Source organism: Podarcis tiliguerta (genome assembly GCF_965153285.1).
Source record: "Podarcis tiliguerta genome assembly, chromosome: 4".
Taxonomy (NCBI): domain Eukaryota; kingdom Metazoa; phylum Chordata; class Lepidosauria; order Squamata; family Lacertidae; genus Podarcis; species Podarcis tiliguerta.
In genome coordinates, this window is record NC_139537.1 from 52,405,468 (window position 1) to 52,421,622 (window position 16,155).

General features: G+C 40.2%; 1 protein-coding gene across 11 annotated transcripts in view; it reads right to left on the reverse strand.

Moving 5' to 3' along the window:
* ERG (ETS transcription factor ERG) overlaps positions 1-16,155 on the reverse strand; it is a 112,927-nt gene that overhangs the window by 42,904 nt on the left and 53,868 nt on the right. For 2 of the 11 annotated variants that reach the window (XM_083438703.1, XM_083438702.1), the window contains exon 1: positions 2,411-2,602. The exons of 5 other annotated variants lie outside the window; for them this stretch is intronic. In XM_083438703.1, coding sequence (XP_083294829.1) covers positions 2,411-2,428 — 18 coding nt within the window. In that variant the 5' untranslated portion in view covers positions 2,429-2,602. Of the gene's footprint in view, positions 1-2,011; positions 2,223-2,410; positions 2,603-16,155 lie in introns of those variants that run through there. 4 more of the 11 variants (XM_083438706.1, XM_083438705.1, XM_083438697.1 and 1 more) reach the window with 3 other exon arrangements.

The window sequence follows — 16,155 nt, forward strand, 5'->3', positions numbered from 1 at the left end:
TGTTAGCAAGACTGCCGTTTGCAAACTGTTTGCAAAAAGTCCCACTAAAGCCTGGTGGAAATGGATGAAACTACTCCAAGATCCGTGGTCCAGCACTTAATTTATTTTATGCGCATATGACAAAGTCTGGTTGCACATCTTTAAAGCATGATGTATGTGCTTGTATGCCTATATAAATTGATGTCAATATTGACTAATAAAGCCAATGTTTATTATTTTTATGTCATATTGGCACTGTAGTACCTACGACTACATAGAGCATTAGGTGCTGAAATGGGCTTTTTAAAATGCCTATTAAGCAATACCACGACAGACGCTGATTTTGTTTTTGAGGTAAGATTAGTGTAAATAAAGGCTAATTGCACAGTGGTATTAATTAGGATACCCATACTTCTTGGGACACAGATCAAATTGTATTTTTTAAATGCAAATTGACTAGAATTCTCATCTTTTCTTAGAAGCAATAATCATCAGGTTGCAAAACAACAACCACACAACAATGCCTATAAACTGAGAATATAGCTTATTATACTTCTTACAGTACAGATTAATTTTGAACCCACAGAAATACATTTGATTCTCCTCATAGTCCCATCACCATCAGTAAAACCAAAACACACAAATGTGTGTAATTTTATATGCAATTTCAGCTGTAAATAAAATGTTTACTGAGGAATTAAGAATTTTTCCTCTCTAAGGTATCAAACTCCAAAGTTTTGTGAAAGAAAGAAAGAGAACAATGTGACAGTACACTTGCAGAAGTACTGACCAATAAAATGCCAACTGCACTGTTAGATTAATTGTTAACATGTTTGGTCCTATATAGTACTAACAGGGGCTACCAAGAGCAAATTGAATGCCAAAAGACATGTAAGTATGTCATCAACTTTAAACACAATACTCACTAGTGTATTGTGGTTGTTTTTTTAAAGCAACAACAATGTAGAGACAGTAAACAGACTTGACAAGCTATTTTTAGTTTAAACAAGTTGACCCAATCAAAGATCCCATCTGTAGCTAGTTGTTTGTCTTGACATGATCAAACTATGCATCTGTAAATCTAATCCTAAAAGACTTAAGATCTTCATTTCAAGCTTGATGCTCACAACAAGGTTGATATAGTTGATTTTTTCATCTTTTGCTATATGGGTTCTACACATTTAATTTTCAATGCATCAATGCAAAGCAAATTTGAATTTTGATCTCTATGCAGAATCATAAAAACATGCCTGACTAGAAAAGAGAGAAGAGCGTTTTCAAACCCCACAATTAATATTATCTCCATGAAAGTATTTTCAGTACTTGGGGATACAAAACATTTAATAATTAATAACAAATCAAGTAAAACAGTCATTATTGTGAAACCAAACAGCAGTTTAAATTACTAAAGCTGTAGCCCTAGCCCCACTTACCTGGGAGTAAAACTCCATTGAATTCAGAAGGAGTGAGTAGGCATGGTTAGGATTGTGCTGTTTATTCTGGTTTGGTTGCTAATATATTATGTAAAGCCTCAGAAAAGTATAAAGAAAGTTAATGCTGTGAATGAAATAGTGGATCTCTGTATGTAGGCATATAAAGAGAGTTCATCAATATAAATCCTATAGGGCTTGTTTCTTCCGCAATTAGCTTATTGTCAAATATGTAGTATGAGCTACAAAACTTCTTACTACAGAAGCACAAACTGCTTATTTATATGTACAACAAAATAATTGAAACCTCCACAAAACTGTCACCTTGCACAGTTTGTTCTAAAGTAGCTAAGAATAATGTTCAGGCTGAAGTCATAAACCTCGACAAATTTTTATTACCTTCAAATTAAAAACAACAACAACCAAAAAGGCATTCTAAAAAGTTAACAAAATTGCTATCATTATTTCAGTGACATTTGACAAAGCTGCTGAATATTAGATGTCTATAAAACAAAATCAACAATACCCAAACGGGAGCAAAATTTAAATTTCTATTTAAATATGTTTGCTTCCATATAAATAAAGGAAATGTTTTAAAGCACCTGAAAACATATCACTTAATTTCTCAACAATTACTCCCCCGTTCCCTTACAGCAGTCCAAGGTCCAAATCAGATGCATATCCAAAATTTGTTTTAAAAACGAAGATAACAAGAAAATTCAGAAGCTCTTCCCACAATAGGGCTTTGCAAGTATAATCCAGAGCACGGAATGGTGAATTTAAAAAAAACACCCAAGTTTTTCTGAGTTTCAAGTTTTTAAGGCTTGTGGACAGGGAGTAGGAAAAAGGAAATTTACTAGGCAGTACAAAGGAAATCTACTTGTCCTCTATTGTGGCTGCGGGGGTGTTGCCCAATTCTACCTTACTGGTGTTTAGAAAGGAAATTAAAAAAAAAAACCAATTCTGAAAAAAGTCTAATAAAAAGGCATTCGCTTTCTTACCTTAATAGTACTCGCCATAATGTGATCTAGGTTATTGATCGCTAATAATTACCAATAATAATTATTGCTTCACTCTGACCAGAAAGGAGTTTTGATGAAGTTATTTAGAGCGGATGAGATTGTGCTAACTCTGGGAAATGAAGTCAGCCAGTGGCAGGAAGAGGTTTCTATTGGTCCTGGCTACTGCAGTTTGAAGAAACAGGATATTTGGGAGCTAAGAGATAAGAGGTCCTAAAACAATGTTGTTTTTCTTGACGATATGCAGCTACAAGATTTTTTTTTTTTTTAATAAATGTCAATTGGCTATGACAGTGTCAGCAGGTGTGATATGATGTGCAGTAAATATGGTGTGCCACACTGAAGCAGGATGCAGATGTCGCATGAACTGGGCCAAATTTGATATGGGGCTCCCCAGGGCATTAAAGATTCAGGGCCAAATTTAGGCTTGGGGTAAATTGCTGCAACCCTACTAATGTCAGAGGACGGAAGCATACCAACAACACTGAACTTTTCTGTTACATAAGAAAGTGCCTTCATAACAGGTCAATCTGTCTGTCCATCTCGTCCAAATGGCAGCTCTTCAGAGTTGCTGCTACCAAATTCTTTTAACTTCAGATGTGATGGATTGAACCTGGGACCTGTTTGGTGCAAAGCATGCCCTTTGCCACGGTGACCCTTTCCCCTGAAAAGGGAAAGGATGGAAGTCCACGTATGGGAGAATTTGAACTCAGTACAGCCTCTGGTTTTAGCTCACCCTGAAGCAGCTCCCTTTGGCCGCTGTAGTGGTGAACTCAATACCTATTGTCTGTTTATAGCCTTCCAGATCTGTTTTAATAGGCTTATTTTCAACAAAGCTAAACTCATGTCAGGAAAATGTATGAATGGGGATAGGGTGGGGCAATGTTACAGAAGGGAAATTGTACTAACCATTCAAATGCTTATGTACCCTAGTTCGACAACCTGATTATGTCCCAGTGTTTGATGAATAGCAGCGCTGCGCACTGGATCTTCTGTCTCACATGCATCATCATAATCAAACTTTCCCATGAGGCAGAGGGGGGAAAGAATGCTGGCTCCACCTCTCTCACACATTACCCACTTTTGTAGACTGGTCTGATTCAGGGAGCCTAAACGTATCCTGAATGCCAGACACTTGTGTCAGTACATGCTGTGCATGTTTGCTCCCACTTCTGCATCATCAAAAAGAAAAAGAGGAAATGTATCACCTCACCAAAATAGAAACTACAGGTTTGCATATGCTAATCTATCTACGCAGATGTTAATGGGTAGCTTCAGGGCTTTCTTGCGCGTCTTTATCGTTAAGCCAGACTTGTACCAAACAGCCCTTCAAATAGAGGATGTCTTCAAATAGAGGACTGCCATCTATAAAGTGGGACACATGGCCACCATAGGCAGCTTCAATGGAGCTGTCCTCACAGTGAAAGGTATAACAGAATGCTTTCCGTGTGAAAATAATGATCCACACCGAGATATTAACATATGTGCAAGCTGTGTATTCTAGATAGAATAAACTTAATTTTGTTTGCCTTTTCCTTCATTAGCGTGAACATGGCATTGGAGACCCAGGCGCAGTGAGCCTAAGGTTGCTGGACCTGAGATGCAGGAAACAGTAAAAAAATGATGAGACCGCTCCTTGGGGTTGAAATGGCCACAACTTTATTGTTGACAGATGTCAGTAGGCTTTGGCATAGGCATTGGGTATGCATCCTGCATCAACCAGCCCGATTGCTGGCTGGATATTTCATCAGGGTCAATCCTGGGTTACCATAGCTGTCAAGTGTCCCTTATTTGAAGGGACAGGCCCTTATTCCAGCGCCATGTCCCACTGCTGTCCCTTATTGGTGGTTGTCCCTTAAATGTCCCTTAAATGATGTCCCTTAAATTTCAAAGGAAGCAGCACCTCTCCCTCCCTCCCTGCCGGCCAGGGAGGAGGGAGGCTCCAACTGTGTTGAGTTTCAGGTTAAGAACGGACCTTCAGAACGAATTAAGTACTTAACCCTAGGTACCACTGTATTTGAAATTCATACATAATTTGTATTTTAGATCATGCTTCCTATATAAGAAGTTTTAAAATTTCCTCTTTTTCTTTTTAACAGATTCTGAGCTTCACCGAATTAGATAACTCAAAGAAGTCAAACGTAAACATTACCGATTTATGATAAAAATCAAGAAAACTGTAAATAGTTAAAAGGTAGTATAATAACTTTTTTCACTGTGATGAGTAAGAAAGTGGAAGAATGAGGAACAATGTTATTTCTTGGAGTTTGTTTATTTTCCACCCTTTTCATCTCTAAACAATGGGTAAGAAAACCCAGTTCAAAACATTGTACAATACTTGACCTGAGACAATTTCACCAAACGCAAGAGAAACTTTTTGTGCTCTAAAGATAAAACATAAAAAGTCCATTCCAGTTTTGTAGATGAAGATTATCTAACATAATATTTACAACAACAAAAACATGCATTCTTACTCTTCAATCTCAAGTTGAACTCCATCTCCTCATTGTTTTAGATACAGAGTAACGCAGAATTCCTAAGGGGTTTGTTTAAATATTGCTTAATATTTTAAAAGTATCTACTGTTGAATTGCATTTATTTTCTCAGGATATGTAACCACCCTTCCACTTCTAAATAAAGTATCTGACGAAGCTAATATAACTGATTTTTTTTAGAATTGAATATTTTAAAGCACAAAACAAAAAAGCATATTTTTAAAAACTGGAAAAAAAGACAGGGAGTTGTAGCCAATTGCTGTCCCTCCACTGATGCAATCGAATGATGACAGATGTGAGCTTCACATCTTTGGGAATCCTCCAAAATAATGGTGGTGGGGTGCTGCACAAGAGAGGGGGGAAATCACAAAAAAATCCTTTAAAATTGCCTTGATCCATTGAATCCTGCTCCCCATTCCTATGTTTCTTCATTGAACCACCACATGAGCTCTTTTCTCTGTGTACAGTTCTAATTGCTTCACCTCCAAAATGATATTGTAGAGTTGGAAAAGGTATAGAAAAGGGGAAACCCAAATGAGTAAGTGTTGAAGCATTTGGGACTTTTTAATTTAGAGTAAAGACAAGTTGGGTATGCGGGTGGCGCTGTGGGTTAAACCACAGAGCCTAGGACTTGCCGATCAGAAGGTCGGCGGTTCGAATCCCCGCGATGGCGTGAGCTCCCATTGCTCGGTCCCAGCTCCTGCCAACCTAGCAGTTCGAAAGCACGTCAAGTGCGAGTAGATAAATAGATACCGCTCTGGCGGGAAGGTAAACGACGTTTCCGTGCACTGCTCTGGTTTGCCAGAAGCGGCTTAGTCATGCTGGCCACATGACCTGTCTGTGGACAAATGCCGGGTCCCTCAGCCAGTAAAGCGAGATGAGCGCCGGCAACTCCAGAGTCGTTCACGACTGGACCTAATGGTCAGGGGTCCCTTTACCTTTACTTTTAAAGACAAGTTGGGTGTGTGGGTTTGATAGAGGTGTATAAAATGATGCTGAGCGGGTTGTCAGAAGGAAGTCTGTCCTCAGTACTGTTGGACATCCCAAGCACAGAGGAGAATCTGCCTGACATTACTTCACCACCACTTCCCATTCTTGATGCATTTCCCACCTCTAGGGAGTTATCTCAGGCGAGACTGGACAGTGAGCCAGCCATATCAACTCTACCCTGTCTCCAAGGATGCAATGCTGGCTGTGCCAGTGCAAGCAAATCCAGCTTTCTCACAAGAGTGCATGCTTGATTGCCCAGTCCAAGGCTCGGGAGACCAACTGCACGAATGACTTTGACCGTCCTGGTCTTCAGAAGGAGAGTTCAGGGGGCATGTCAGCTGTTAGGATAATGTCTGGGCTTGTACCTTGTATCTTGGAGCTCTGACATAACCGCTGATTGCATACATTGTAACCTATGTTTGGAAAATTTAGTGACTTCTGGAATAATGATGTTGGCAATAATCCAGCCAATAGTCCAATTAATTAATATTAATAGTAATGATGATGATGGTGCAACTATGAAGTCAGGACACTTAGGAGAAATTTGCACTAAAATGCTGGTGAATTTTCATGAGGATTTTCTTTTTAAAAAATGAATTACAAATGGCTGCTGAAATGTGGAGAACTGAATTTAAGACTGGAAACATGAGAAATTGAGAGAACCAAAATTGACAGATCCTTCCATCCCTATGTGAAGGTTAGGTAGTACCAGGTTTTTATTAACCGTTTGTTCTTATTTGCTTGCGACAATTAGCATTTGTTCTCATTTGCTTAAAGGGTTATTCTTTCATGCCACATTTTTCAGTGCATTTTGCTGTCATTTTCTTAACCGCAAAAAGTCAACTTACTTTAAAGTAATTTGTTGTGTTAGTGTTACAGTGTGCTTTAATCCACTTTAATTGTTTATGCCTAAAATTCTGGTATGCACCTGAATCCCTCTTACAAAACACGGTGTGTTTTTAACCTATCCTACATTATTTTAATTCTGTACTTAACACTTTCTAATCAAGTTTCAAGCCCAGCCAGGAAACTGAGATGTCTTTTCCTTTCTTTTTGTTTCAGAGATTAAACTTTTTTTAAAAAAAAAAGTACAGCAGTTATACATTCAGTTTTAAAGAGCAAAGTGTTATTCTTTTAAAAATAAGAATGTAAATGTTTATGCTTTCAAAGTTCCATTTATAAATGGCTTTAAGCAATTAGTGACAGATTGCTAAAGGGAAAAGGTATGTTTAGATTCAAATGTTTCCAGGAGATGTGGAGACCCCTGGGGACGATTTAGGGTTTTTTTTTAATTAAAAAAAATTAAAACTGTTTTTGGGATTTTTTCTTAGGAGGTATTAATTTTATGGCAATAAAACCATACGTTTATAAGACTTTGCCAGAATACAAGTGACCACTCATATACTTTTTGGGGGGGTTAAATACAGCAAAAATGAAACAAAACAAAAGCAGTGTATATATTACAAGTTCTACTGGGCTTTTTACATATCTGTTGAGCTAAATATGTGTACGTGGGACGCGGGTGGCGCTGTGGGTTAGGGCCTCAGCACCTAGGGCTTGCCGATCGAAAGGTCGGCGGTTCGAATCCCCGCGGCGGGGTGCGCTCCCGTTGTTCGGTTCCAGCGCCTGCCAACCTAGCAGTTCGAAAGCACTCCCGGGTGCAAGTAGATAAATAGGGACCGCTTACTAGCGGGAAGGTAAACGGCGTTTCCGTGTGTGGCTCTGGCTCGCCAGAGCAGCGTTGTCACGCTGGCCACGTGACCCGGAAGTGTCTTCGGACAGCGCTGGCCCCCGGCCTCTTTGAGTGAGATGGGCGCACAACCCTAGAGTCTGTCAAGACTGGCCCGTACGGGCAGGGGTACCTTTACCTTAAATATGTGTACGGTAATTGCATCCTTGCCCTGGTAGGTGCATTATGTGACCCAGAAGAGCAGCAAAGGAACAGAAAGGACACTGAGCGTTGGGATGAAATCAGGCCAAATTTTATTGACTGTAGCAGGCAGGGTAGAAGTTAGCATGGCAGTAGGGCCAGGATCACATCATGATTCCACTGCCCAATGCTGGTAGAATGGAATCTGCAGGGCTGGACCAAGTCCAACCCGCTTCATGAGAGTTGGCCTCTTTGCATACTTTGGATACTGTCTTGTAGTTAGACCCCATCATCCCTGACCACTGGTCCTGTTAGCTAGGGGTGATGGGAGTTGTAGTCCCAAAACATTTGGAGGGTCGAGTTTGAGGATACCTGAGTTAGACCATTCTTTTCCTCAAGCTTATTCCCCAAACATGTCAGATTCTTCTGCCACTTAAACACTTGGTGGTTTCTAGACAGTTTTAAGGTCTAGTATAGCTGTTCTCACAAGCACAGTCATATTCCAGGTTGTCCCTGAGGGTTTATTGTTAATATAAGGTAACCTTTTCCTACTCCTCCCTCTGTAGCATTTCCACAGAGGAGTAATCCTCATGTCAAAAGTCTATGGTCCAATCCCCACATCTCTGTGGAAAGATGACGAAGTTGATGGGGGTTGGTTTAGTCCAGTGTTCTTCAACTCTGGTTCCCCAGATGCTGTTGGATTACAACTCCCATCATCTACAAGCTCCTGTGTAACAGCATCTGGGATGTAACAGCATCTGGGAACCCCAAGCTGAAAATGCTGCCTAAGAAGAGTTCAAGTGAAGTTTAATTAAACAGTAAAAACTACTGTTAAGCTCTACTAATAACTAATTGAAGCTATATTATGTTAGTTAAAGTAAATTTAACATTACTAGTTTTGGAAAGAAGTCAGGGTTAATCCTTCAGCTTAACTACACTGTATTCAAGTAAAAAGATCTCTATTTTCATAATGCTACTTTTGTGAATTATCATGGTTATTAATCCTCTGCCCTTTTCTTTGATTCTAAAGAAATGGCCTTTCTTTAAACAGAAAAGTACTGTATCAGAATTTATAATTAGCTGTGATACTAAAGAAATATTTTTTTAAAAGAACTTTCTTCTAGTTATCTTCATAAATAAGCTTTAATAAGTTTAAAATCTTAGCAATGGAACCATTTAAATGTGTCTGTTTCAAGGTAATTTCAGGTGTGCTTACTTACAAGTAAATATGATTGGCTTCACATTCTGTATATCAAAATAGTGAAGAAAGATGGCAAGTATTTTCAAATGGAAATTGTCCGAATCTGAGCCAATTTGAAATCTGCAGAGCTGAATGTGAATATGTGTTTTAGTCACTAGATGGTGCTCAGTGTTCTTCTAAAATGAAAGATTTAGTTGAAGTGATTAGGCCACTGGAACAGGCTGAGAATATAAATTCTCCCTTATTTCACAACAGCATTTGACTCCATTGTTTGCCCTCAACTTGCTCTGCTAAACTAAATATTGCCTTCTATCCACCCAGTCGACCTGTACGGGCTTCTTCCAACATATACCCTAGCCCTCTCTGGATCAATTAATTCCCTGTAATGCATTTTCAGAAAAGCAAAGGCTGCCTTACACAGATCATAGATCCATCTTGCTCAGTGTTGTCACTACAGGGTCTCAGACAAGACTCTTTCCCAGCCATATCTAAATATTGTGGGCGAGCGAATATGGGACCTTCTATATGCAGATGGCAGGCTCTATCATTTTACCCATGCTCTTTAGACACCCTGTTTTGGGTCAGCACCCCATCCTATTTTTTGTCTTTGACTTCAAGCACACACATCCCTCCATGCTAGACTCCTTCCACCAATCCATGACCAAGTCCCCTTTAATCTTTTATGGAAGTTACTGATACTGTTTGAATATCAAACAGTAACTTAATACTAAAACTAATACCAATAATTTTATAATTTATTCCCTACCCATCTTGCCTGGGTTTGCCTGTTTCATATTTGTGTGCTTTACATATTGGGTCATGTATATATTTACAGATAAGTAACACCTTAATGAATTCAATTTATTTTGCTTCCACGTTTGCAGAAGATTATAACTTTAATCTGCAAATTTGGAAGGCAGGAATAACCACATTTATTTTGAAACAAGCTAAATTCTTTATAGGAGCAGACAGACGTCTAATACTGGGATAGTATACAGTTTGTACTTCTTAGTGGCTGAAAACATGAAACAGATGTGAAATATTTGAATATAGATCCTAGTGAACCAGAAAGGCTGGGACTAATCCAGATCATTCATAATAATTCAAAGCTGTCACCCTTTGGCCACCATGATTCTCTCTCCCCCTCACACGTGCTGTGGAACTTATGCAATGAACATGCAGATCCAATTTTCTTTCCTACAAGTATGCTTAGCAGTGCTCTTTCCAAACACAAATAGTTAAAAACTATTTTCTGTCACAACAACCTGTTCTGATGCTGAAGCAACAAAAAACAGCTCTACGTTTGACTTATTTGAACAGGAGACCACACACTGGCACCAAACTTCATAGCATTTGCACCTAGTAATCTTGATGGAAAATGAAGTCATAGCAAATCTGCTTATTTGATTCCAATAAATAAAAGTAGGCCATTTTGGCCCAAGGCTGGTTTTATAGCGTCCAATCCATTTGGTCATATTCAGCACTCTACTCAACACCAGCTCACCAACAAACGGTTTTCGTAATGAAGCATTCTATCAACTGTTTCACCATGAGTGAAACAGCAATCTTGATTATTTCACCACAAATTCTGACACACACATATAAAATATTCACATTATTTGACCTAAATTTGAGCTGCCTGAAGGCTTATTTCTGCTCCTTCTCAACTTGACTCTCCAAAGGAGTGTATATTCCAGGCAACACACTTACACACTGTCCACTCTGTGAAATACTGAGCTAGCTTTAGAAAACAATTACTTTGCAGTAAAGTGAAACTACATCTTCAAGTACCACTTTGAAGCAGTACTCTAATTATTACAGTCCAGCAAGGGGCTTCTGCAGCTGGTTCCTATTTGCAGCTTAAAGGTGAAGAGCCATGAATGCAAGCTGTTCTCCAGTCCCCTCCCCCCAGCCACAGAGCAAAAGCCCTAGCAGTACGCACTCAGTAGAGCAAAGCCTACATTAGAAGGGGGGGAAATAGTTTCCCCATACCCCTCATATTTAAATCCCCCCTTCTTTTACTCAGATTTCATTATTTGTTTCAGATCTGCCACATCTCCCAATGGCTTCATATGCTGTGATCCAAAAATCATTTATATCTACCATGGAATACAGAGAAACATCCACAACACAAAGCAGTTTGATGTGCTTGGCAGGTCTGTTTGGCCACTGATCATCTGCAAGTTCATTATAACAGGCTTCTGCAAAGCAGTAGGCACACAGGATTTGCCTAGCACAACTTGCTACAAGGTTCTACACTTCTCATGCCTCCTCTCCATCCAGTTCTAAGCAGTGTATGATTTGTAAAAGATGCCTACTATGCCAAATGCCAGAGCAAAATCAGTGTACTGCCATAGTTTATTGTGTTTATTATTAGCACTGTAATGCCCATTCTTATTCATTTGGTTTGAATCTCTACTATGTCATACATGGCAGGTGGCCATCCAACCTCTGCTTAAAAAGCTACAAGGAAGGAGAATCCACCACCTCTTGTGGGAGCCCATTCCACTGTCAAACAGCTCTTACTGCCAAAAAGTTTTTCCTGATGTTTAGTCGGAATCTCCTTTCATGTAAGTTGAATCCATTAATTTGGATCCTACCATCCAGAGCAGGAGAAAAGAAGTCTGCTCCATCATCCATGCGGCTGCCCTTTAGATATTTTAAGGAGGCTAGCATATCTCCTCTTAGTCTCCTTTTACCTAAATATATTCCAACTCCCTCAACTTATCATCTTAAGGCTTGGTTTCCAGATGCTTGGTCATCGTGGTCACCCTCCTCTGCACATGTTCCAGCTTGTCAGTATCCTTCTTAAATTGTGGTGCCCAGAACTAGACACAGTACTCCAGTCAGGCAAAATAGAGCAGTATTATTACTTTCCTTGATTGGGACTCCATACTTCTGTTGATGCTGTAACAAGTCTTAGGAACAGGGCAATGGAAGGAGTATTAAGAAAAACAGTTCATAAATTACACAGTGAATGCAAATGGCCCAGTCTTGAAAGTTTCTTCACTGATAAATAAGTGCTTGTGTACGATACGTGTGGCACCATCCTATTGTCATAATCTGCAGTATTGCACTGGCCTTGAAAAGACCTAGGATCTGGGAGACCAGGTTTCAAATCTTCACTTGGACATAAAGCTCACTGGGTCACTTCAGGTCAGTCACTCATTCTCAGCCTAGCCTACCTCACAGGGTTATTGTGATGATAAAATGGGAGGGGGGAGCTGAGTGTGTATGTCACCTTGAATTCCTTGGAGGAAAGGTGGGATATGCATGCAAAAAATAAAATAAATGAATAACAAAATAAATTATATGGTGGCAAAGAGCATGTGACTCTTAGGTCATATCCTATCATTATGCTCTGGGGAAAACTTTCAATCTTGCGCGCATTTTGTGCTTCTGTTCATCCTCTCTCATTCTGTGGGAGTAAAGCATGAAATGAACATGGCACTTTTTGCATAATAAAAGATAGCAAGAGTGAGAAGCATCATGTCTGAACTGAGGAAATTGTTTGTTTGCCATGCACTTGCAGAGTTGCAATAAAAAAGTTGGCCCTCTGTCGTTTTCACTGACTCTTCTGTTATGCAAATTATAAATAGCAGATTTTTAAAATTATGCATCCGTTTCTCTTGCAATCCAGCTCTTTCTATCAGGTCCCTTCAGCTGCAGAGGAATAAACAGGATGCTGCATTCCTGTGCACCCAGAGTACAATTCTTTGTTGAGGAGCTTCAACAGAGTCCCTTACCACCTCATTTCTTTTAAAAAACCACAAGAGCAGCACTGCTGTGCCAGCTCAGATACTCTGGGCTACCTGGATGGGCAGAAACAAGGAGGGAGATCCAGCACGGCAGAACTCATGATGCCTTCCATACCAGGGGTGTGTCAGGTGTTGAGTTCTAGCACAAGAATGAGGAGACAAGCAACACCTTGTGGTTGCCAGCATCTCTATGCTTTCCACTATGAGACCAAGTCAGGGCAGCAGCAGCAGCAGCAGCTCAGAAGTAGGTTTTAAGAGCTATGTTTTTGCAGGCTATGTTAATGCCAGTGTTTTATTAAGCAAACACATTTCTCACAATATTATAAATGTAATCTAACTAGCCAAAGCAAAGTTTGCCTGCTCTCTCAAAGTCTCTCTAGGAGGGAAAAACATGGAATGCAATATTTGACTTAACCCACATAATTGCATTAAAATTTGCTAAATGGTTTTAATCGGTTGCCAAGAGGTTGGGTTTTGTGGTTCCTGAGTTTTGAAGAGATACAGCAAGTGCTGTGATGTTGCTAAACTCCCTTTCTAGAAGCAGAAGACCATGAACTAAATCCTGAGGGAGATAGTGTGCTGTGCACTTTCCACTGATCTCACTCAAATCAGTGGCTGCTGGAAGCCCTCAAAATTACTTGGGACGTGGCCCGTTGAGAGTTACAGCTCGAGGCCTCAATAATAGAAAAAAGAAGCTGCTGCTTTATAAAAGCCAAGCAGGCCTTATAAACAAGAACATTGTGCTGGAAAACACCCAGATCCAACACAAGCTTGAGTATCCTCCAACACTACTTAGAACAGCAGATTCACATACTTTCCCAAGCCTCTAATCTTGCAGGTCTAGTGATCAGTAACACAAGCACAGAGGACATGGAAAGTCAAGAGAGAAAAGTTGTAGATAATGTTCAATAAGTCTCGGGATTTGATGACACTTTAGCTTTAGCACAATATATTTGAATTTAAAGAAATGTGCTAGTAAAACATTACAACAGTTGGCCCTGATGTAAGAATGCTGATGGAGAAGCCCACTGTAACTTCTTAATATTTAGTGCAGACAGCTTCTGGTTCAACTTGCAAGCCAAGTGGATTGGTGGCAAGTGGGAACTGAATGTGTTTGTCAAGCAAGTGCTTAGCACTTGAGGTCAGGCAGAATATTTGTATTCAGAAGGAAAGTTTGTGAACTCAGAATAAAAAGCTGAGCTTGTCTAACGTTCATGGAATGCCATTTCAGCCTCCGGACAGATATGAGAAACGAGTCAACAGCAGGGCAGTGAAAGGATACAGAGTACAGAAGTATTCTAGGTGAACATATATAAACACAGGAAGCTGCCATGTTCTAAGTCACAGGGTCCCTGCAGATTTCCCTTTTATTGCACGTTCAGCATGATTTGTGTTCATGATGCTACTGGGGCAGTTATACACGAGTCCACTTGTAACAGGGTTGTGCCTGCAAGGGTTTTGGGGTGGCTGCAGTGCTGTACTTTCAATCCGTGAATATCCTGTAACTTCCTACTGAAATCCAACAACTTTTTATACCACAAATGTTTCTTTGTATCTTGCTTTTGCTGTGCTACAGCCACTCTGGATATTTTATCATCTGGTGTACCATCTGCCATGGTCACCTGTAGTAGCACAACCAGACATTTTCATCTGCCCCAGCTGCAACAAAGCCCATCTCTCCCATATTGGTCTCTACAGCCACAGCAGGCGCTGTAAGTCTCCAACAGTTTGACTTCACCCCCGAAGGTGCACATTTCCATAGTCTCCCAAGACAGATGGATGCCAACCAACCGTTTTAAGCTAACGGTCATCCCCACAGCTTATGGCAGCAAATTCCATGTTAATTTTGCATTACGTCAAAAAGTGTTTCCCTGTCCTGAGTCAATTGTCCATCAGTGCCATTAGGGGTCCCTGAGTTTTAATGCTACAAGAAGAAACTCTACCTATTCACCTTGCAGATACCATGCATTATTTTATAAATCTCTGTGATGACTCCCTCCAGTCTTTTTTTTCTAGACTAAAAAGCTTCAGTTACGTAGCCTTCCTTGTAGGGAGGCTATTCTAAGCTCTATCACTTTGGTTGCACTTTTCTGTACATTTGGCAAGATTGTAATATAAAATGGAACACTCTGAATTGTATACTGTATTACCCATGTATCCATAAAGAAACTATGATACTGAAAGTCTTATTTTCAATACCTAGCATGGAATCGGGTTTTTTCATATCCACTGTAACTCTGTTGACATTATCATTTACTAGGCCCCCCCCCCCCAGCCACCACAGAGAGTCACAGACAGTTCAGATCCCATCAGTGTATATTTTAAAGTTAGGCTTGTTTGCCCAAACATGCATCCCTTCACACTGATTTTCACTGAATCACATTTGCCATTTTGTTGCCTGTTCACCCAGTTTGGAGAGATCTTTGCAGCCCACTTCAGCTCTCACTGTCCTAAGTAATTCAGCATCATCTGAAAAGTTAGCTGCTTCATTCCTCAAAGTATAACTAAGATTTAGGCTTTTCAGTATGGAACACTTGTGGGTTTAATCCCATGAAATGTCACCCAAATGATAAAAAGCTATTTTCTGGGAGAGCTGAGGTGGCAATTTCCCAAATGCACATGCCATCCAAATGGCAAACCAAGATTATTTTAAGGGAGCCTTCCAAAAAGGGTTTTGAAGATGCTTGCAAGTAGGACATTGTGCCTCACAGCTATAATATCATAAAATCCATTCAATTTAAATTAATATATTTGGGCAGACAGCTATATTAGAATTCTTGTTGTTTTTTCTGTTATAATGGTAGCCTGTGGTATGACGAGTCCGTTTCAAAAATCTGTGCAGTTATTGCCTTTCTTTCGCCCGGGGCATATCATGTGTTTTCGATTTCAATGAGCTGCACTGCACTACCTCATTAAAAGAAACACTTATGCAAAGCGAAAGGATGTGCATCATGACACAAGGTATGCTTGCCAGCTTTGAAGGCTGAATAGTTTCCAAGAAGAATATCAAGCAGCTATACTGGCAGTTAGTAGTTGTGGACATTATATGAAGCACACTAGAGTTCTGTGGGTCGGCAAAAGTAGGTCAGAGGATGAAAGCAACATATTGCAAGTATCCTCAACTTCTTGCCCAAGTGCTCCTATGTGGGGCTCTTGCCACCTTACCATGTCCTCCTCCGGGATACTACAAGTTCTAAGGATCTCAAGCAGGGTACTGCACTCTCCCACTTCATCAGTTCGGGGGGGGGGAGGAAGAACAGTCTGTGGATGCTGAGCATGTTCAGTTCTTAGTGAGCTGTTTTTTTGTCCCCTTGGGTCCCCCCCCCCACTTGCAAAACTAGGTGTGGGGTCCGGTACAGTGGTACCTTGGGTTACAGACACTTCAGGTTACAGACGCTTCAGGTTACAGACTC